Here is a 21,511-nt window from a genome sequence, read left to right on the forward strand (position 1 = left end):
TGTCATTACATTATATGCATAGTAAATAGATTTGTTTTCACTCCAACAAGATGATTTTATCTTTTGTGGGTGATATGGTCAACGTAAACCTCATGCAAGCCTAGTACTTCCAAAAGTGTCGTGTCCCACTTCAGTTCATATATTAAGGAGCAAGGTAAAAAATAAAGAAAACTTAAATAATTTGGTCATGACATAATGCATTTAAAATAACCTGTCTCTTCCCTGTGCAATTCTCTGTGTAACTCTGTAATCAGTATAGTTGATCAAGGTCCTTGCCTAGGCAGAATTCCCACTGAAGTCAATGACAACTTTGCCTGAGTTGGGAATGCAGGCTCTCACGGACAGGGTGTGTATGAATGATTCCTGCAGAACATTTCAAGTGGAAAGGCTGCCCTATAGAAGGTACACCTCTACCCCGCTATAACGCTGTCCTCGGGAGCCAAAAAATCTTACCACGTTATAGGTGAAACCGCGTTATATCGAACTTGCTTTGATCCGCCGGCGCGCGCAGCCCCGCCCGCCGGAGCGCTGTTTTACCGCTTTATATCTGAATTCGTGTTATATCAGGTCGCGTTATATCGGGTAGAGGTGTAGTTGTAAGTGACTGGAGTTACCCAAGACATGAATTGGGCTCATGAAGCATTGGGAGAGGAGGGTGATTGTAAACAAAATGCTCAATTTGAAATTCTTGAATTGTTCGCATGTTCAGTCCATACTCTGTTATACTAGCTTCTTGAATCGTGATGCTCGGAGCCCTTGTTGGGAGTTTTCCTTCCTTTACAGATATGGTAAATTCTGTAGCAGAAGTCCTCAAAACAGGAGCATCCATCAATCTCTACATGTTCCATGGGGGCACCAACTTTGGCTTCATGAATGGTGCTCTGGATAGTGATGAGTACAAGCCAGATGTCACGAGTTACGGTGAGTTTTCATTCAGTGCCTCGCTTGCGTGCCCATTGCAAGCCTGCAGCCTTTGAGCCAGCTACAGCTGATGGAAAGCTCTGTGCCCATCACTTCCTTGAAGGATCTAGGATCACCCAAACAGGAGAGAAGAAGGACCCTGATCTTGGCTCATCTGGGAAGATGGTGACTGTGACAAAGGGTTTCCTTTAACACTCCATATTTCTAGTCTTATTCCAGTATTTGGGGGATCCCTTCACTATGAATTGAGTCAGAAACCACTGGGTAGTTAGACATATAGTTAACATCAAGTGGTGCTGTTTTCTCTATAGTGTCTCTCCTCTCTTTCAGTTAATGATTAAGGAAAGACCACCTGAGACCTCTGACACCAAAATAGTTGGTTGTTTGGCTTTGACTTTTAACAATTTGAATAGTATCTTATAGCAATTTTAATCCCAAAAGTCCTCACTAAAACTATTGACTTTATCCTACATGGAGTTAAAGGCAGATGCAGAATGGGACCCTCGGTATGTGCAGCCAACACTGGGGAGGAGAGCAGCAGCCACAGTACAGTAGTGAGGGAAAGGAGGAAATGTTAGCATAGGATGCTGTGCTCATATGAAAAGGTGTCTGGGACCATGCAAGGCAGATAGGACCCCTATCCATTTACCACATGGTGCTATTCTCAACGTATTTGTGTTGATGGAAGAAGGGCTGACTTGAGCTTGCTGTGATTTGAACCTCTGATTGCAAGAAGTGGAGAGATTTCATACCTGAAACATAGGCCTTTAACATGCATCCATATTTCTTCCCCTCCTCTTTGGCTTGCAATAACAGTTAAGTATTTTATTTGTCAATCCGCTGTATGAGGCAGGGGAAAGCCCATAAAGCATAATGGGAAAATGGATGGGAGAGGAAGGGTACTGGTTAAGAGCTCTGTTGTGTCCTCAGACTTTCATGCACTGTCGCCCTTGACTTCAGTAGGGCATTGTAGAAGTGAACGTGGGGGGCAGAATTTGACCATACACATTTATTATACCAGGAATAGGTGTGGGTTCAAGCCGTTTCTCTTCACTTTTATTTTACCCCCATCTTCAGAATCCCTTTACTGTTAAGTAATTGTCTCTCCACACAATGGGACAACGTCCCAGGCCCTGTCTGCATTAAGGAACTTTGTGCTCGTGTAGTTAATCAACCAGTGCAGATTTCCTTTATCACAGGCCTTGTGGACATTAACACGTTACCCCTTTGGCTCTGACCTCTTGCTGTGCTTTACATGAGTACTTTCCTAAAGCTGACGATGCTCTGTAACAGGTGCATGCTTGTTTTCCAGACTACGACGCTGTGCTGACAGAGGCTGGAGACTACACATCCAAGTTCTTCAAACTCCGTCAACTCTTCACCAAGATCATAGGTGATGATAAACCTCAGAGCTGCTTCTCTACCCCTTAAATGCTGGCCTGTGTTATACCAGAGAAGCTTTAAAATTGGCCACCAAGGGTCTCTGCCGGATCCCTGCCGCTCCCCACACGGATATGTCCCACTGATTAGTTGGAAGCATTTTCTGAAGCGTAGGAGGCCCAGGGATGTAGAGCAGCTTGTTACAGAAATGACTGTTCAGCTGACTTCCCAGCAGCGGGATGGACGCATGCATTTAACAGTCTCTGCATGCAGGGGAAATGTGTCACGCCAGCAAACTTAAAACAAATGCAAATCCGGGGAGGTGCTTTTGTTGTGCAGATCCTGTTTGCATTCTATTCTCTCTGGAGTTGGATAGGTGGCTCTCGCCGCTGAATAAATACACCAGCCCTGGCCCAGCCTTCAGTTTTGCTTGAGCTCTCTTTGAGGTGGATACAGTGCTCTGTTTGATCCCCGTGCTCTGTTGATTAAAGACATTTCCAGAGGCAGAGCTGTGGTCTAGAGGTAGAATCAGGGAGTGCCTCTAAACCCCCCCGACACCTTCTGTAGCATCTGTCTAGCAGAGCTGAAATATAACACCTGTCTTGTTTCTGCATTTCAGGGCAACCTCTGCCCCTCCCTCCTATGATCACAGGCAAAGCGTCATATGGCGCAGTCCTGCTGCCGCAGTATGTCTCTCTCTGGGAGGTGCTGCCATCTATTGTAGAGGTAGGTACTGTCTTTAGAGCTGGAAGATGTGCCAAGAGGATGGGATGATGCAAAGAAACACATTGCACTATGAACTAATGTCATCATCTTCTGAAGGACCTCAGGTGCTTCACAAACTTTGAATATATAGCCACAGTGAAAGGCAGCCACCTCTGGGGTGGAGGAAGTCAACCCATTTGTATACCACATGCTGCACAAGAATGGGGAGGAGAGGGCACATTTTGCCCAAGGATACTAGAGCCAGTTGTCTCTAAAGTGCTACATGATCTTTAATGTCACAGGGAGAGGACCTGTGTTTTAAGGTCTTGGTATGCTGTATGGAACTTCCATTTATTTACCAAGAAGGAAGACGTGGTGCTGCTGGGATTTGGTTTCAGAGATGCTTGGTATTGCAAATATGAGGCTTCACCCACTCCATTTAGTAATACTTCACACTCATTGGAGCTCCTTCCATCTGTGAACTTCAGAGCTTTACAAAACCCTCAACCATCCCTCTGGGCCTTAGTCCCCCAGGGTGTAAAATGGGATAATGATGCTTTCCTATTCACAGGAATAGTCAATAGACTAGCACAAGGTCACAGCAAGAAAGACAAGAATAGCATGCCAGGAGTCCTGATTCCTAGTCTCTGGCCCTAGCCATTACACCAAACCTACCTCCTACGTGAAGAAAGCAGGGATCAATTACTCTAATTATTCAACCAGGACCAAACAAGAAGTAATGGGTTTAAGATGGAGCACGGAAGAAGCTTTCAGAGCCATAGGCAATGGAGCAGGTTATTAAGGAAGCTATGAAATAGCCATAATTGAACATCTGTATTTGATGAAGGCTTAGACATCCAGCTAGCAGGGATGGGGTGTCTGCAGGATTGAAACTCGTCACTTTGCTGCAGTTCTTTGCACCCCCAGGAGCCCTTTAAGAGGCAGCTTTTGCATAGGATTTGAGTAAATGTTGGTTTGTGGGACGTAGCAGCTACTTGGCTGAATGATGCTACCCATCTGCAGCCTGTCCCCTTAGAAAGGATCCCTCTAGTTACTTGTTCTTCCTTCGCAGCCCGTTAAGTCAGAGTTCCCGGTTAACATGGAGAACCTACCAGTGAATGATGGCAATGGGCAGGCCTATGGGTATACGCTCTACGAGACAGTTATATCTGGCGGAGGACAGCTGCATTCCAGGGATAATGTCCGGGACCGAGCACAGGTAAAGAGTACAAAGCAGTTGTTGTTCTGACTCTACAGAAGGGAAATAGCTTGGCTGTGGTAGTTGATGTGAAATAGGCCAGCTACGAACCAAGGTGGCAGGCTTTCCCTGAGCAGAATTATTATTCCCTTGTACTATTGATAACCAAGCCCCAGCCTACGTCCTCCCTAAATCCCAGGCTCAAGGTCCAAGTCTGTTTAAACTCCAATAATATCACCTCAAATCTATCCGCAGAAGGTAACGGTAGGAAATCACGGTGCATTTTTAGAAATGCCTTGATTTGCCCAACATTGTAGAATGAGTCGGTGGCGGAGCTGGGAATAAACCCCAGGAGTCTTGACTCCCATTAGACAGTGCTTCCTCCCCGGTTATGGCCCTAATCTCTTGTCTAACTATATTCTGAAATGGTTTAGAATTTGACTAGTCTCCTGTGCCCTCTCCTGCAGGTGTTTGTTAACACTGTGTTCGTTGGATTCCTTGATTACAACACCGTGGAGCTGTCAATTCCCGAAGGACAGGTAAGTAATGTGAGGCCACTCATGAGCGGTATGTGGGTAATAGAATTGCAGCTCAAACCGCCCCCGAAAATGCAGAGCCCAGAAGCGTGTCTGCTGCCAGCTTCATGCAAACCAGTGATGCAGCGGCATGAGACACACAGCAGTTGTTATACTCAAACCAGAAATGACTCCCCAGTTGGAGCAGAGAGTGGCTTAAAATGCCAAGGTATCCTTTTGAGAGGGAAATATCTAGACAAAATTCCAGTCAGCAGGTTCACTCCAGAGTAGCAGCTGATGCACTAAGTTTAACCCCCTTCCTGCCACACCCACACACTGCAGACACCCGTGAAATGGAACAGTGGGCTATAGGGACCCTGCCTGTGTTGACTGAGGACATGTAGGCTGTTCGCTCATAGGCACAAAACATGCTTCAGTCTTTTTACTTCTCTTAGGTCACAAGTGAAATGAGTTGGATGGTCTCGTGTGTGTTCTGAGCTCACACGTGGCTCAAAGTGGCTATGTGACTAACACGTCTACTAAATGTGCACTGGCAGAGCTGTGCCTAGCTCTAAAGACTAGAATTGGGTGAGTGGGAGGGAATATTGGAGGTCAGGAATGTGACTCGTGGGTAGAGCTGTGTGATGGAAGCCAGTGTGGTGTTGGACATATGTTGTTTCTAGCTCTACGTACCACTTCAAGCATTTAAAATGGAACAGGAAAATATTACGGTTCCATGAGAAGGTTGAGCTCAGTGATGCAGTTACTTGGAGCTGTGGCATATTCCTGTAATTTATAGTCCTGTAAACAGCTGCCAAAGCTACTGGTGCAAACACCCCCCTGGAGTGATCCCACTGATTTCTCTCTTTGCCCAACATGGCTGACCTGGCACTTGGCTGTGCACTGATTCAGCAGAGGCTGATCCATTCTTTACAGGGCTTCAGGCAGCTCAGGCTTTTGGTAGAGAACTGCGGGCGTGTCAATTATGGACTTATGCTGAATGAGCAGCGGAAAGGTAGGTTAAGTTGTCTCTTTCCTTCCAAGCTGGTGCATGGGGCTGAGAACTCAGATAAAGGCCTCTTTTTGAGTCTGTATTTAGCAAGGACTTCGAACACTGAGGACAGTTTTAAAAATGGCTCCCGCCCTCCAGAAACAAATACTCCAGATCGAATGTTAAAATCCTGTGTGTTGGATTGAGCAGTATAAAGGCATGCAGGAATTTCACTGTGCCTGGCTAATGTTATGTAGCTTTGCAGTCAGGCAGTAGAAGGCAGACAGTGCGGGAGACTGATTAAAAGAATATAGTTCACCTCTTAACCATAAGTTCAAACATGTCCAGGGTGGTGGTAGCTGACGTGATAGTTGATGAAAATAGCCCACTTCATGGGAGGTGGACATATCTTAAAGACCTTCACAAGTCCCACCCTCCCTATAGTGGTTGCCAATACCCAATGGTTCATATGACAATGGGGTGCCCCTCCTCTCACTCCATGATGTCCATATGCAATTGTGTAAAGTCATACATGGGGTGGAAAGAAATTCCTTCCTGATCTTTCTTTCTGCTCTGAGATTTGGAGAGCAAGAGAATCTCAGTGTACACAGGGTCCTGGGATTGTGCGCTATGTCAAGCTCAGTAGAATGCAGTAAAATGTTTATGCCAGTAGAGCTGGGGACTGGGAGTCCAGACTCCTCGGTTCTGTTTTTTAGGGGGGAAATGTAGGCCGAAACGTTCAGAGCAGCCTAGTGAATTTAGAGACCTATTTCATTAGCTTTAATGGATGAGTTGTGCCTAAAGCCCCTGGACTGCTTTTGACAATCTCAACCATGGTCTTGTAGTTAATGGTCTGGACTGGGAGCCAGGAGAGATGGGTTCTGTTCCCAGATCTCTCCCAGACTTCCTGTGTGACCTTTACTCTTGTGTGCCAGTTTTCTCCACCTGCAAATGCCTCACAGGAGGTTGGTTAGGCTAAATTTGTTTGTGGGGTACTTTGAGATCCTTGCGGGGGGGAGCAGTGGATCAGTACAAGGGATTAGTGATACCAGGATGTCACATTTTCCTCTGAGTATTGGGGAAGTAACTGATCTGCTGCTTTAAAAAAAAATAAATCCATGTATGGGCAGCCAAACAAAAAATCAATCTGCTATGTGTGCCAACAGTACGTTCTGCCAGGAGAGGGTTTCTGAGCTTAGTGAGTTAAGCAAAGGATGGAGAGGAGAGGGCAAAGTGTGGCAACGTTCCCTGCTCAATCTGGATGAGCAATGGGACCATATGGGCGTTAATGCCATTGCAGAGCGTGACTATTTTCTGTATCCTGCTGTTCCTTCTATTGAAATAGGAAGATTCATCAGCGTAGTTGCTTCTCAGCTCTTTATTACCTCTATTGCTCTTGCAGGCTTAATTGGTGAAGTCTTCCTGAATAAAACCCCCTTGAGGAACTTCAAGATTTACAGTCTGGAGATGAAACCTGGCTTCATGGAAAGGTTTGGGAGATATATGTACATGTATCTAAATTGTTTGTGCCGATGAGGAGGGCATATATATCTCCTTCATTTGCACGACAATTTGGCCTAGGTGCAAAACCTAGTTAGCAGTTACATGTCCCGGAAAGGCAGCCCGTGGTGAATCTTCATGCTGACAAATCTCTTCCTGATAACGCCAACTAAAATTGTACAGAAGGTTGCAACACTTACTTTTGCACCTTTATTTAGGAGCCAATACAACCCCCCATTGAAGGGGATGGAAAGACTCCCAATGACTTTAATAGGTGTTGGATTGGGCCTGTAGAGATGTGGCCAATTCAAACCCTCTTGAATTTTGTAAAAGTTTGGGGCTTTGTCTGGATCAGAAATTTGGGATTAAGAAACACTTCAGCGAAGGACACTCCCTCCTCCTTGGATAGCGAGAGGAAGTAATTTCAGGAAGCTCCTAACACTCCAGATGGCTTCCCCCTATTTCATGTTTTTAAATCGTGTTCTTCAGTATTAAATGCTAAAGCAAAATAATCTCGGTGGGATAACTAGCCAGGCTGCTGTCGTTTGAGCAACAGAGCATAGGTCACTTTATGGACTCCTGCCAAAAATCTCGAGGGTTTGTTGTTGCAGTGCTAGTATTGCCAAATAATGTAACACATTTGTGAGGACCGAGGACTTCACAGCTGTCATTCTGCTGCCTGTTGTGGTCACCTGGAACTTAATAGTGTCGACAGTATAGAACTCCAGTACTTCTGCTACAAAGTTGGAAGCCCCTACCGCTTGAGCCAAAGGGGAGAGAATCTCTGTTTGTTCTGGACACTGAAGGGCCTGTGACACACACAATTGTGGTGTTATTCTGTCCAGTAGATGTTGGCCATGTGTATACTCTCTCTAGTCAACTTATTACAGTCCTCCTCTAAGGACAGTGCTAACAGGTAGTGTTAAATATTCTAAGTGAAGGTTTTGCAAGGATTCTCTTTGGCGGAGTGAGCTGTGTCAGCTTTGTGCTGTAGGATCATTAGAGAAGGATATTTACAATCAAAGGTATGAAAGCTAGTGAGCTGCCATGCAGGCATAAAAGCAAGATTAGCCAGCAGTATGATCAGTTACTAGCAACTGGCCATTAGCAATGAAACATCATAAGGTAGAAATCTCTGAGTAGGAAGCCAAAGTACACTGTATTGAAAATGGGATTGTGCCAGTCTTAGCCCAGCAATACAGTGGAATTCATATTGTACTAGGCCAATAATTCGCTTGAATCTGGGCATGCTGATGATCAGCATTGGAGAGAACATGTTCTGATAAGGTTTTGAGTCTCTTGTGGAACTTCTAAGCTCCTCACTTTCTCACTGCTTAATCACCACCCCCAACCACACCTGTGGTACCAGAAGGCAAGAAATGATGCAAGCTTCGAGGATACACAATAACTTGCTAATACCCCTGATGTGATCAAGGGGGCCCTTCCATTATATATTCCAAAATAGACTTGATGCATCTATACTGGCTCAGATAGTGATATCTGATCCCAGGAGCTAAACAGGATTAGACTTTGTTAATACTTGGATGGGAGACATCCACCAAAAGCCCAATGCTAATAGAAGTGATGTGTTTGATTCGGAAGGTGGCATTCACTAACCCTTAACCCAATGTTCCAGTGTAGTTTAAGGGGACACTGGGCCTATGGAGGAGCTGTTTGGGCTGAGTCTTTAAAATTGAGGCCCAATCTACTTGAAGGCAATAAAGATCCTGCAATATTTCTCATAAGAGCAGAGTGTCCTGACCCAAGTTCCCCCCAAGTACGTAATTACATTGGGCCATCATAATATTGCACCCTACAGTACGTCTTGGGGGCTTTTTAACGGCATTTCTAGAGCACCCATCACTATAACATCTAAACGCTAAATAGAGTGGCCTAGGTTTCCATAGCATTCTCCACAGAATGTGTCATGGTGGAATTTTCATGCCACCTCTTCTAAGGTCTAGGAACCTTGACTTGCCTTCTGTGTACGAGTAGTTCCTTGGTGGTGGTGATGGCAGGAAGGCTGTAGCAAATAGGTTTGTATTGTGCTCTCAAGGCAAATGAGTTGGTTCAAAAAATTGGAGGGAAGGACCTTGTGTGCTGCAAATTATTGTTACACTTGCTGTGTTTCTCCCCAGAGGTGATTTCATTATGGTGATGTAGGTTGTTTAAATAAATTGGTCAAGTACTTTAGAAATTGTTGAGTTGAAGGGTGCTGTATAGATATAAAAGATTACAGCCGTTAGTCTAAGAGGAATTGCAGCCACCATTATAGTTAAGGTTGCATGGCTGTCTCTAGGCTCACTTCCTGTTTTCAGTTGCTCATAAGTTTATTTCTTTTTTGAAACTGTTGATTTGGCAGAATTTTCCCAGTATTTGTGTCTGTACGCTGGTTTTGTACCGGTAAAACTATTTTGATGAAGGGTATGATTCTTTTACCAATAGTCACACTGGTACAACCCCAGGTGTGGAGTTTATATCTGTATAAAATGTGCTTTTTATACTGGTATACCTTATTCCCCTTCTTGTACAGGAAGGGAAATAAGCTATACTGCTAGAAAGCACCTTTGACTGCATCCGCACTAGGGGCAGGTGCCACTAAGTATAGCAGTCTCGTAAAACCAGTATTTTCTGGGTATAGACAAGCCTTGAGAGTGCAACCTCACCTCAGGCATTTTCTTTTTTTTTTAGCAGTGAAGTTTGAGCAGCTTTTCCCAGGGAAGTGTCTATTAGATCACAGGGCCTTGTGTTTTGCTTCATATCACTAGCCTCTGGGCATGTTTATAGTCTTTTTATAAACATGCTACAACATAGAGAGCGGAAATGGATCAAAGTCCACTTAAACTCCTAAGCTTCAGAAGAAACTCACGGCCTCTCACGCCATTCACTCAGGGTGTCGATATAAGCGTCTGAGCATACCCTGAAAGTGGCTCTAGCTTTGTCAGACCAATGGAGGAAGAGTTTGCAGAGCCTTGAGCCCATCACCATAGAGTGTGTTCTTCACTTGAGTTAGCTAACCATCATTAGCTAATGGATTCAAAGAGAACTGAAGACATGCCAACACAGCTGCTTAGTCACATTAGGCACTCCAGTTCAGCCCCAGGCGCTCGAGCTGAGAACCCAGGTTAAACGGAGTTGCCATGCCTTCACTGCTATTTTAACCTGAGTTAAGAACACTTTTTTTGGGGTGGGGGGGCGGCAGTGTAGATGTACACCAAGAATACACTGTCCCTAACTACTTGCCTTTGCAGAGTTCAAATCAGGGGTCTCAGTATCCCATCTGTTCTCTGCTGCTACGACGACACCTTGGGACTGGTGGGCACTTCAGCAACACCCGAGATAGAGCTCTCTAGTTTAGGCTTAGTGCCTGGAATGCACCAGGAGACAGGTTGGCAGCCAGTGTGGTTGGTGAGATCAGAAATGGGTGAGTTTGAAGCAGGGATTTTCACTTCTAGCAAAGCAGAGAGCAGTAGCAGCACGTGTGTATCTCGCTGCATTCACAGTGGGGATCTTCACCTTGCTGCCAGAGAAAGGTGAAGGCCAAGATCTCTCTCGCCAGGGGATTAACTTGGAAGTAAGGAAAGAGGTAAGCAGGTGCCTGCCTTGAATGAACAACCAAGTCCCCCTGCTGATTAGTCGTCCCTAAACCAGTGCCAGTGGGCAGCAACTGCTGCCCATTTCAGGCAGCCAAGTGAATAGCTACTTCATGGTAAGAAACGGTCCCCTACGGTGGCCTTCTGTTTGAAATGATCCTAAGGCCAGCCCTGGACCCATGAATTGCGCCTGTCAGGAAGCTGCTTTCCTTCTGTTAACTGTGTTTGTCTTTGCCTCACAGCTTGCGAGGTGTTACTGCTTGGAGCACGATCCCAGATTACGCCGTGGGTCCCGCCTTCTTCCGAGGAAACCTGCAAGTGCAATATCTGCCTCAGGACACTTTCCTGAAACTTGAGGTGAGTCGCTCAGCTATCGTCTGTTTCTTTTCATATGGCTGGAAAGAGACCCTGGCATAACCGCTCCAGCGGTGCCACCATGCCTGAGGGCAGGCCCGGGCACCACGTAGCACTCTTCATGCATAGAAGTCTGCTCCTAAAACTGCCAGCTGGCATGTTCAGTTAAACAAAGCCTCCACCATCGCAGGCCCTGCTGGGACAAATGTGGGTGATTCTGGCCTGCCCCTCTAACAGCAGCCAGGCAGACCTAGTAATTGACCCCAGCTTTACATAAATTTTAGCTGCTATTCCTCTTCCGGTAGCAAAGGGTTAGTAGCTGTGAGTACCTGAGTCTTGTGAGACGTTGGGCAAGTCATTTCCCTTCTCTGTGCTATCTGTAAAAGAGGACAGTGCTGTGGAACCTTTGGCCATGGGGTTTGAGGGTGGCACGATATGTGTACAGCCCTGAAGAGGATATACAGTGTGTATTGTTAAAATCTTGAACTTCTTCCTCTTGTATTTTATTTCAGTCCCCCAGTGCAATCTCTGTTCTTCAGGTCTCAGTGTAATTTACAAGACAAAGTATATGGATAGTTAGAGCATGACGACTAACAGGTGTTGCATGAAATGGTAGGGGAAGGCCTCAAAGAGGCTCTGAGGGATAGGATATTTTGCCTTGGGAAGTGTTGTTGGTTGGTTTGTTTGTTAATAAACCTGCTATTTGTTGCAGTCTGGCCCATTCAGAAGAGCAAAGCTAGAACAGTTCAGCATTTGCTTTTAGAAGTATTACTTTGAGCCTCAGGGCTAAGTCATCTCCAGCAGAAATGACTCGACAGGAGCCAGAGAGTAGGTGACTAACAGAGGCAGGGGAATTGCCCCAACTCCCTTAGGTGGTGGCCCCCAGCACCTCATTACCAAAGTTGCACATCTCCAGCCTCATTATCATTCATGTGGTTGCACAGGGGTAACTGAGGGCAAAACTTGCCCTGCCAATGGAACCAAGCAATGATTCTCCTGTTGATGCACCAGCTTACTCTCCCTTAGCGGTGTGGGCACTGCAGTACCCACAGGAGTACAAAACCCCTGGGCAGTATGAGAGAATGAACCAGACATGGTAGCCACAGTGCTTTCATGCACTATTGGAAGGCCCTCAGCTGTAACATCGATGAGGGCTGCAGGATTGACTTATTTGTAAAACTACTCAAATTGTAAGCTCTTTGAGGTAGGGCTAATTGTTTTGTGAGAGGAAGAATGGTTCAGTGATTATTACACTAACCTAGGACTAGGAAAGAGCAAGTTCATTTCCCTGCTCTGTCACAGCGTTTCTATATTACTGTGGGCAAATCATTTACTCTCTGTGCCTCGTCATGATTTTATAGATGGGGAAGGAACTCTCAGGGGTGTTGAGAATAAATACACTAAAGATTGAGACTTACTGTAGTAACGGAGGCTGCGTACCACACCAAGCACCATGGGGCTCCGATTCCTGGTGAGGGCCTCTAGCTACTACTGCAAAACAAGTCTTTTTTTGGTCACTGCCCTTGGCAGATCTGTCTTGGGGACAGACCTCCTCAGGTAAGAAGGTACATTAGGGGCAGGATTGGAGTGAAATGTGAGAGGTTTGAACAAATTGCTTTAAGACCAACAGCATGACGGTTAGCAGCAGGTGGCCTGAAAGAACACTAGGGTCTTAGTGGGTGAGTGCTTTGGCTAGTGAGAGCAATTGCTTCAGTAACTCTGCTCTGCTGCCTTTATTGTAGGGTTGGGAAAAAGGAGTTGTGTTTGTCAACGGAGAGAACTTAGGACGCTACTGGAAAATCGGACCCCAGGAAACACTCTACCTCCCTGCAACTTGGCTGCAGCCTGGGAACAATGAGGTGAGAGGCTCTCTATTAAACATGCTTATCAGATTCATGTCTGTCTAAGGCCAGCTAGGAATGCTCAGTGCCTTAAAAACTTACCTTAATGTGACTCTACAAAGCCTGGGGGGTAGCTCTTTCTGAAGTTGAGATTCAAGTTAGAGCAACACTGTTCCTTGGCTGTCAGTAAAAGAAAGCAGCTGTGGTGAACATCAGTAGTGTATATAGAATTTGAAGGGCAGCAGAATTTAAATAAAATGCAAGACCACCTGACTTGGGACTGGTGTTTGCTGTGAAGTCTTAATACAGCTCAGGATGTCAAGTGATGGGAGTCTGAGTGGAGTGTATGGATCCAGTGGGGTGGTATATTGATGACTTTACCTTCACTGGGAGCCTCCTGCCCCAAAAATATTTCCCTGAGGGAAAGAGCAGTGATTGTCATTTTAAAGGGATTTCCCTCCTCCCATCCCCAATCTCTTTATTCCCTAGATTATCGTTTTTGAAGAGCGCACCGCAGGCCGGATCATACAATCTGTAGATATGCCTTATCTAGGAAGGACCCACTATATGGACTGAGCAGGAGAACTGCCTCCCGTTGGGTTCATCTTGGATATTCCTTGGTGTATGTGTGGGGACACATCAGTCCAAGTACAGACTGGCTTGTTAATTTCCACTAGACCTGGGTAAAGGATTTGCTCCCTGGCAACAAGTTTAGGGGGATAGACTTGGAGCACCCTGAGAGGTGAGTCCATCACTTTCTCCCAGGACATCTAGCTCTCCAAATTCAATATGACAGCTGGCCGCCAGCTTGGATCAGTGGCTGTGATGTAATGGGCAATCCAGGGATAACGAGTAAATAGGGTATTGTGGGGGAGGGAAACATCTGAGATGAGCCCAGCCCCGTCTGAGATTAAGGCATTCTATGTGGGCATCTCTTGTTTGATTAAAAGGGGAGAGAATTTCTGTGATAAATACAAAAAAAAACTGGCTGAGGAATGCTGTGCTGAGCTTTCAGGCAGAATTGAAACAGCCTTTCTGTGTAGAGAAGGGGCTTGCTTTGTTCAGTTTTTGGAATCCTGATTGGATGTTAACAGTTAATTTTTAATATTCTGAGGTTCTCTTTTGTGGAAAAAAGACATTTCTAATGTTACCTGTGTTTCTCCTCTGTCAGCCTCCGCCAGAGCAGGACTGTCGTGTCAACCTAAGGTTCCAGTTTAGGCAAATTATGAACCTTCCAAAGAGCAGGTTCAGAAGGGGGAATGGATAAGTAGCCCACTGCTTCAGTTTTTTAATTAGTATATTACTTAGCCATGTACTCACCATACAAACTTTTTACTATCAGCTGTAATACTCCATACCATAAGGGGCCCAAATCCCATCTACCCTCAGGGAGAAGGATGCATGAGCAAGGTTAGCCTTGAAAGGAGAAAACATCCTCCTGTGTGTAAACAGGACCCAGACTTCAGCTGGTAGAGCTAGAATGGTTACATGGGAGAACACAATTCAGAGCTCCCATTGTTACAGGAACCTAACACTTTTCTCTGGGCTTCTTTTTAAACTGATGTAAACAAACAGGAATAAGGGATCCTGGGAAAGAAGCACAGTGGGGATTATGTTAACTCCCCACCCTGGCAATCCCCAGCTGGGTTCCTGTTTGATAGGTCAAATATTGCAAGGAGCCAATGCTGTCTCTGAAAACCTGCTCACCTTCTTTCCCCTGCTTAAGGTACAGGGAAGATGGTTTAAATACCCTCTGGCTGTCAGTGTAGAATTGGCTGTGTCCAAGAGCTGCTCATCTCTCCTGCAACCAACATGCCCTCTGGCCTAGAGGAGTCAGGTCAGTACTTATGGGAGCAGTTAGGCCTCACTACCATAACCACCTGGCAATGGCAGTAACAATCAATTTCAAGGGAATTTTAACCATTAAAAACCATATTTAATTTTATTTAACAAATTAAATACAGTTTAATTAAAACTGAGAACAGACAGTGCAGCTGTAATACACTCCATCCTCCGTCCCAATCAGTGCCTATCTCGCCACAGCATCTGTACCTCTGCTCTCCCGCCAGTAACCACCACACCAGCTGGAAAGGCCTGGCTCCTGTAGTTGACTTTCTGAAGAGAGTGGAGCATATTTGTATTTGCAGGGTTGTCTTTAGGACTTGGTCCTTTGCATTTCACCAGGAGTTGTTCCCTACAGAGGATGGAAGGCTGCAATCCAGCAGGGTTATTATAATAAACAAACAGACATGCAGCTAGGACATCAGTTGAAAACAACTTGAATATCATGAAAACTTTGTATCCCTTTTGAAAATACCTTTTTTTCCCCCTTTAAGATACACAGACTGAGCGCTGCACTTGGGAGGCTTGTAAAATAGTGGAATAAACCTGCTTTGATGCAGAGCACCACTGTTTAACATGAGCTAACAATGGCTGTTCCCAAAATGCAAGTGGATACCAGTTGCATAAAATCATTGCTATCCAGTTTGGATTTCAGCCATTGTATACAAAGGAAGGTTTTCACAGAAGCTATGTAGCAAGGCTTCCATGAATGGAAAGTAAAGAACCTTATCAGCTAAAGAAGGTAACTTTTTCCCCAGTGATTGTTTTGATAAATACAGCAGGGAAAATAAAAAATTCCACAAACAATTTTTTTTGTTTTTTAAATATTAGGAAATATAGATTTGGCATTAGTCCAATGAGTGATTTCTGCCCACTGAAGCTAATACTCTGCAAGAAATATTCTATATGTATTTTAATTTTTATATGCTGTTAAGGGTTAAAAAAATAAGTGAGTCTCTTTACAGGTTTACATTTTCCCTTAATTCACATGTAAAATTGTGCTTCAGACTTTTCCACAAGAAGGGGAGATTGATTAGATTTTTGAAGTCTGACCAGACCTAAGCAGCAATCTAGGAAATCCATTTTTTTAAAGGGGCTAGATAGGAACGGATTAACTTCCTTTTGTGTGTCAGCCTGTCAGTGTGTCCAAGTCTCAGACACAGAAGCATCACCTAAGAGACTATGCTTCCCCTTGACTCTTGATGTCTCTCTACCTTACACAGAACAGTCAAAAAAAACCCCACCCAGGTAACTTTCTTCTGCAGGAAGAAGCTTTGCACCACAATGGTTTCAGGTATTTGAAGTTATTTGGGTTAAGGTTATTTTGTGCTGTTTTGTTCAGATTATTTCTTTTCAATCCACTCTTTGGGCAATTAGGTGTTGGAGCACCAGTGAGACACTGTTGGGGGAAGCTATAGAGCACTGGGCCATCTTAGTATAGGTGGGGACACCAGTAATAGCAGGTATGGAACTGCTTCAGTGGCTTTTTATGGGCACCATGAAATGGACATATTTAAAATCAACACTAAATGTACTCAAGAAGGTGGGGAGTAATAGATGGAAGGGGGTTTGTTTGTTGCTGAGTGATTCCTTCTTTTACAATGAACATTGGAAATTAGGCCTAAGGTAGGAGTTGGAGACAATAGCAGCATTCAGTGAAATGCTGAGTGGTTCCCTCCCATATTGTTAAAAAAAACACTTCTTGAGGTAGGTGCGCACTGCAGGGAGCCCGACACCTAATACTTGTCTCAGTCAAGTTAGCATTAGAGATAGGCCTGAGCCACAGGATTAGGACCTACCTCCAGTTAGTTTAGCAGGGATGGTGAACATGGGCACAGGTGCTGTAAACAAATCAATACAAGTACACAGAGGTATGTCAAATCGGTCAGACCCCCTCCAAGCCATGGAGCTGATGAAAGGGGGATGGGTTGGAAAGAACAGAGAGATTGTTGGTTAGCTATTACCTGCCTTGCTTTTCTCCCTCCCCGAAACCCAGTCTTGTGCCGTGTAATAAATACTGAATAACCTAGGTTCAAAATTAAGGGCCAAGGTGCCATCTCCACAGCCAGAGAGCTGCTGAGGCTGTTGCACACAGACACAAGGTATCCGTCACTCCTTGTGGTGCTTCTCATCCTTGCTGTGAAACCAGCTCCAGCTGGGCCTCCTCCCGAGTGCATGGTGCCCTGCACATGCTCCTTCCAATCCAAGCAGCCCACAGGCTTTGCACCTTGTACTGAAGGTGAGGTCAGTGCTACGGTTTCTGTGCTTCTCCTCTGTCTTCAGAGTCCAGGAGGAAGGGCGGGAGAGTCTGAGCAGTGCAGGTATGGTCGGTTGTTCTAACTTGCTTGTTTTTCATACATTTAAAACACTTGGAAGTCAGGAGCGGTCCTGGCAGCTGCTTGTGTGTCTGGCTGGCTGCTGTAGAGAGGAGCCTGCAGAATGAGAGAATCTTCTGCAAAGGAAAGACAACCGTGGGTGCATTACCCCTCTATCTCACTGCAGCTAGCCCAAGCCTGTCTGAGAACATGGTTTTTTGACTGTTGCTGCTAGGCAACTAGGTGTTGGCGAAAGTAGTATGACAGCCTCAGAAAGCAGCTATACATAGCAACAGTGCAGGCTTCCACCACTGTGTCCCCATGGAGCATGCAGTCTCTGGAATACCCAGAGGGTGGCTTAGTGGGACTTCACTGTACTGTAGCAGGGTTCACAGGGTCCTTTACTGCATGGCAAGGTGGTGCACTATACATTAACAATGTGGCTCGCCATGCATAGAAACCCTAATTGTAAAGTTTCCTTCTAAGCCTTTCCCTCTTTCAGCACTATACTCTCCATTTCATCTAGTCTCAGGTTTCCTTTTCTCTTTTACTGCCCCCTCAATTAACCAGACCATTATCCTCTCCAGATTTTTTCACCCTCATGTTCTAAACACTTTCCTTTTCTGGGCCTTATCATTTCCCTTTAAATATCACCCCATCCTTTACACTACTCTCAAACTTGGCTTTCAGAGAGAGCATGTTTATACTTCCCTTGAAAAATCTCTCTAGCGCTTATTCTTTTCACTCAGTCCTCTCCTCCCTCGGGGTAGATACAGGAGGGTGTACCTGTTTGATCTCCGCTCAGCCATGCAGCATCAGATTTCCACGTTGGGATCTGTGAAGCCTTTCTTTCCCTCGTTCACGAGCACAGGTTTTTCCGTCCTTGTGTGCCAGACTAAAATCTGAACCAATCCCAAAGAAGTCATTAGCTGCATCTCTGCGTTATACTAACAAATAATCTTGCACATTAAACTAATAGTGCTATTTAACCACATACACTCGAGTGTAATGGTGCATTCACAGCCTTAGGCAGATTTGCCTATGGCCAGTGACATCTCAAATGCACCATGTGCAAAAAATACCCATTTGACAGTATGCTGTCTCAGGCCATTAACCTGCTCCTTCCATCTATTTATCAACCAACCTCCACTAAAGACTTATCATCCTTTGGGCTGTTCGATCATCACTCTGGAATCAAAATTCTTGTGTGTGTTTACAGAGACAAACACCCCCCCACCCCAACTCAAAGTGTTGAGGCTGCAGCTAGAGATGTAATTTCCAGCTCAAGTAGGTGTGTATGTTGTGCCTTTGATTGAGCTAGCAGGCTAAAAACAGAAGTGTAGTCACCATGCACAGGCTAGCACCAGAGCATAATCCTGTCTCAAGATCCCAGGTGTGCATTTGGGCAGCTAGTTGAAGCCGCAGCCTATGCCACTGTGGCTACTTTCCTATTTTTATCATGGTCACTCAATCAAAGCTACTGCATGTATGTCTACCTGAGCTAGCAATTATTACAGGCCAGCTGCACCTAATTATACCCGTGGTGGCTGCATATCAAGCCACTACAACAGCATCATCCACACTGTACAACAGACAGCTGGGCTGAAAATAGAAAGGCACCTCATTGCTGTAACTACTAGGTATAACAGGAAGGAAACAGAGTTCATCAGTTCAGACCACCATCGATATAGACTGAAGCTATCCCAGGCCTGATTCTCAGAAGGGATCAGTACCTTTGAAAAAGCAGAACTGGAGGGGCTCTCACTTCAGATGTCGCTGACAGAAAAGCTCCAACTAGGGAGTTCACTATCCATTTATTCTTCTAAAGCATCCCCAAGAGACTGGGTGACTGTTGCTTTGGGATCTCTTCCCTTTCTTTTCTGATTCTCACACTGGCTTAAGGGTAGTTGACTGCAGGACACAGGGCTCAGTGCTGGATATCTGCTTTGGACGTTTTGGGGTGCATGCATGGAGTAACCCTGCTGAAAATCAAATCCTCTGGAAACGCCAGGGACCAATGGGTTAAATTTCACGCTCATCAGCCTCTCATGTTCTGTGCTGTTCATTAGGTCATCAAAATCACAGCTTGCCAACACACTTAGGCTACATTCCATTGCAACCAGATGTGCGAATGGGAGCTTGGGTACACGTGCCTGCTCTAGAAGTGAGTATGCCACTGCATATGCCCACCCCATCCTGACACCTCCTCCCCCAGGTATGGAGGCACTGTTGAAGCCCACCCTGCATCCTGACTATTTTTAGTGAGCTAGTTCAAGTACAGCTAATAGAGGTACATCTATACAAGCTAACTGGGGTCCCAGAGCAGTGAAACTGCAGCTGCCCAGGCTTCAGTGGGGGGTGTGCAAGTCCACCCATAATCCTGGATAAAGTGCTCAAGGGGGTTTAGTGCACGCTGCTACCGCTTCACTGCTCTAGGGCCCGAGCTAGCTCAGGTGTGTGTCTACATGAGCTGCAATCACACCCTGTGACTACAGTGTAGACATATGCTGAGATGCTACTACCTTGCTTGTCCAACCCCCTGGGCCATGGTACTGTGCTGTCACCATGGCAGAAAATGCTGTTCCTATACTTCGCTACACGGTCTTAGGCAGTGGGCCATTACCTACATGGGGGGGGGGTGTTTAAAGAGGCCCTATTAATCCAGTTTAATACTGTTTGGCCCTACTTACACTGGCCAGACAAAGCATATTAGTCTGCTGCTGTTAAAGCCTCTAACCCAATTTGAGCCTATTCATAGTGGCCAGCTAAACAGTATTGGGAAATAGTTCTGCACTGATCTCAGTGTGGTATACAATGTAGAACTGGATAAAAAAAATAGTTAAGTGAACAATTTCAAAATTGTCAGATTCTGACTGGATTTCTAGAAATGAAAATGATAGTTGTTGGGGCTTTCCTCTGAAAAAAGTGGCAGGGGAAGGAAAGAAATCTTTAAATCAAAACTTTCACAAATGAGAAATGTATTCAAAAAAACATTTTTACTTGGGGAAATTGTCTCACTCAAAAGATTTCTAGCTGCTCTATTAAAATGCCTATAAGTAGACAGAGCTGGAAGCTGGTTTACACACTCTGTACCACACTAAAATAAAGGTTACTTCTTACTGCTCTGCTCCTAGCACCTGAATTATGGTAGCAGTTAGGTCCCTTCAGAGCTACAGCTTCCCGTTTTTCGTACCCGGTTTGCATTGATATTTCTTACCTTGTGAGGGCTCCCCTCTTGTTGCTATGACAATACACTGCATGTTTAATCCAAGCTTCCATGATCCATTTTGTACTCAAAGGTGCTGGCTTGCTTTTCCTTAGACCTGCAAAAGCATGTTTTGCTTCCCAAGAATGAACTCGGCACATTCCTCTTGCCTGTGGTTAAATACTCGGCTCCCTGTTACTCGCAGGCTTAATTCAGTTCTGGTTTAAGCAGGCACAACACTTACAGCAGAGGTGAATCTCTCTCTGTAACGTTAATATAGTTGTTTGCCTCCAACAGCTGGAAAGAACCTGGACTGGGCTGCTTTCCCCACCACTTTGTCAGCGAAGGGAACCTTTTTGTAAAACGTAACCTTTTTTTTTATACCAGCCCCCTGCAATCACAACAGCACAGAGCTTGGGGTCATTTCTATAGTACTTTTTTCATCAAGGTAAATACTGAAGTTGAGCTCCCTATCTCCGATTGCAAGGGGCTTCTAAAAAAAGGTTATTGGGCCACTAAAAATAATATACAGGCCTTTGTACAATTCTTACTTACGTCTTTACCCCATGCTCTTCAGTGGGGTCACTGCAGTTATCACCTAGTACAGAGCAACAATCAAGTACAGAAACAGCTTTTCATTTCTCAGCCAACTGTCTGTAACTTTGAGGACAATGCATTTCCTTTGCTATATACAAAGTTTGGATCATACATAAAAATACAACCTGTGTTATTAATACAGTAGTTCTACAGGTCTTTTAAGGTCTGCCCTCATGTCTCAAAACTTATTTTCACATTTGTATTACTACTATGCTCAGAGCAACAGCAAAAAGACTTGTGTCCATAACAGCGCTTGGCACAATGGGCATTTTGAACAGTACTTTACAAATCACAGGTGTCCCCCCTTTAATATCTCTAATGGCATCCACTCGTGATTACGTGCAGCTGTATCTCCTCTTACACATGGCTGCAGCATTTAAACCCAGGCAATAACTGAGTTTAAGAATCAGAGGACCAAGGGAAGGAAAAGACTTAGTTGATATCCCCCAAACTCTGCCACTGCAGGATTCTTCTCATTAGAGTTTCACTGTTTTGTAGCAAGAAATTACAAATAGAGGAAATTACACCAGCAAATGTAATCTCTGGAGCCTAGT

At 45.1% G+C, this 21,511-nt stretch overlaps 2 protein-coding genes across 14 annotated transcripts in view; one reads left to right on the forward strand and one right to left on the reverse strand.

The window, feature by feature from the left end:
• GLB1L2 (galactosidase beta 1 like 2) overlaps positions 1 to 15,647 on the forward strand; it is a 51,220-nt gene extending 35,573 nt beyond the window's left edge. Inside the window, exons 10-19 of one of the 3 annotated variants that reach the window (XM_024102245.3) lie at positions 784 to 921; positions 2,234 to 2,314; positions 2,921 to 3,027; positions 4,079 to 4,225; positions 4,672 to 4,743; positions 5,632 to 5,734; positions 7,113 to 7,200; positions 11,046 to 11,160; positions 12,900 to 13,016; positions 13,488 to 15,647. In XM_024102245.3, the coding sequence (XP_023958013.1) occupies positions 784 to 921; positions 2,234 to 2,314; positions 2,921 to 3,027; positions 4,079 to 4,225; positions 4,672 to 4,743; positions 5,632 to 5,734; positions 7,113 to 7,200; positions 11,046 to 11,160; positions 12,900 to 13,016; positions 13,488 to 13,574 (1,055 nt within the window). In that variant the 3' untranslated portion in view covers positions 13,575 to 15,647. The remainder of the gene's footprint in view (positions 1 to 783; positions 922 to 2,233; positions 2,315 to 2,920; positions 3,028 to 4,078; positions 4,226 to 4,671; positions 4,744 to 5,631; positions 5,735 to 7,112; positions 7,201 to 11,045; positions 11,161 to 12,899; positions 13,017 to 13,487) is intronic. The other 2 variants (XM_042851926.2, XM_008164557.4) reach the window with 2 other exon arrangements.
• Positions 14,913 to 21,511, reverse strand: part of B3GAT1 (beta-1,3-glucuronyltransferase 1) — a 90,025-nt gene continuing 83,426 nt past the window's right edge. For 8 of the 11 annotated variants that reach the window (XM_042851927.2, XM_065570356.1, XM_065570352.1 and 5 more), the window contains 2 exons: positions 17,942 to 18,057; positions 14,913 to 17,292 (listed from right to left, as the gene is read on the reverse strand). In XM_042851927.2, coding sequence (XP_042707861.1) covers positions 17,971 to 18,057 — 87 coding nt within the window. In that variant the 3' untranslated portion in view covers positions 14,913 to 17,292; positions 17,942 to 17,970. Of the gene's footprint in view, positions 17,293 to 17,941; positions 18,058 to 20,372; positions 20,479 to 21,511 lie in introns of those variants that run through there. The other 3 variants (XM_024102248.3, XM_065570355.1, XR_010593258.1) reach the window with 3 other exon arrangements.

The sequence above is a fragment of the Chrysemys picta genome, chromosome 16 (assembly GCF_011386835.1).
Source record: "Chrysemys picta bellii isolate R12L10 chromosome 16, ASM1138683v2, whole genome shotgun sequence".
NCBI lineage: Eukaryota > Metazoa > Chordata > Testudines > Emydidae > Chrysemys > Chrysemys picta.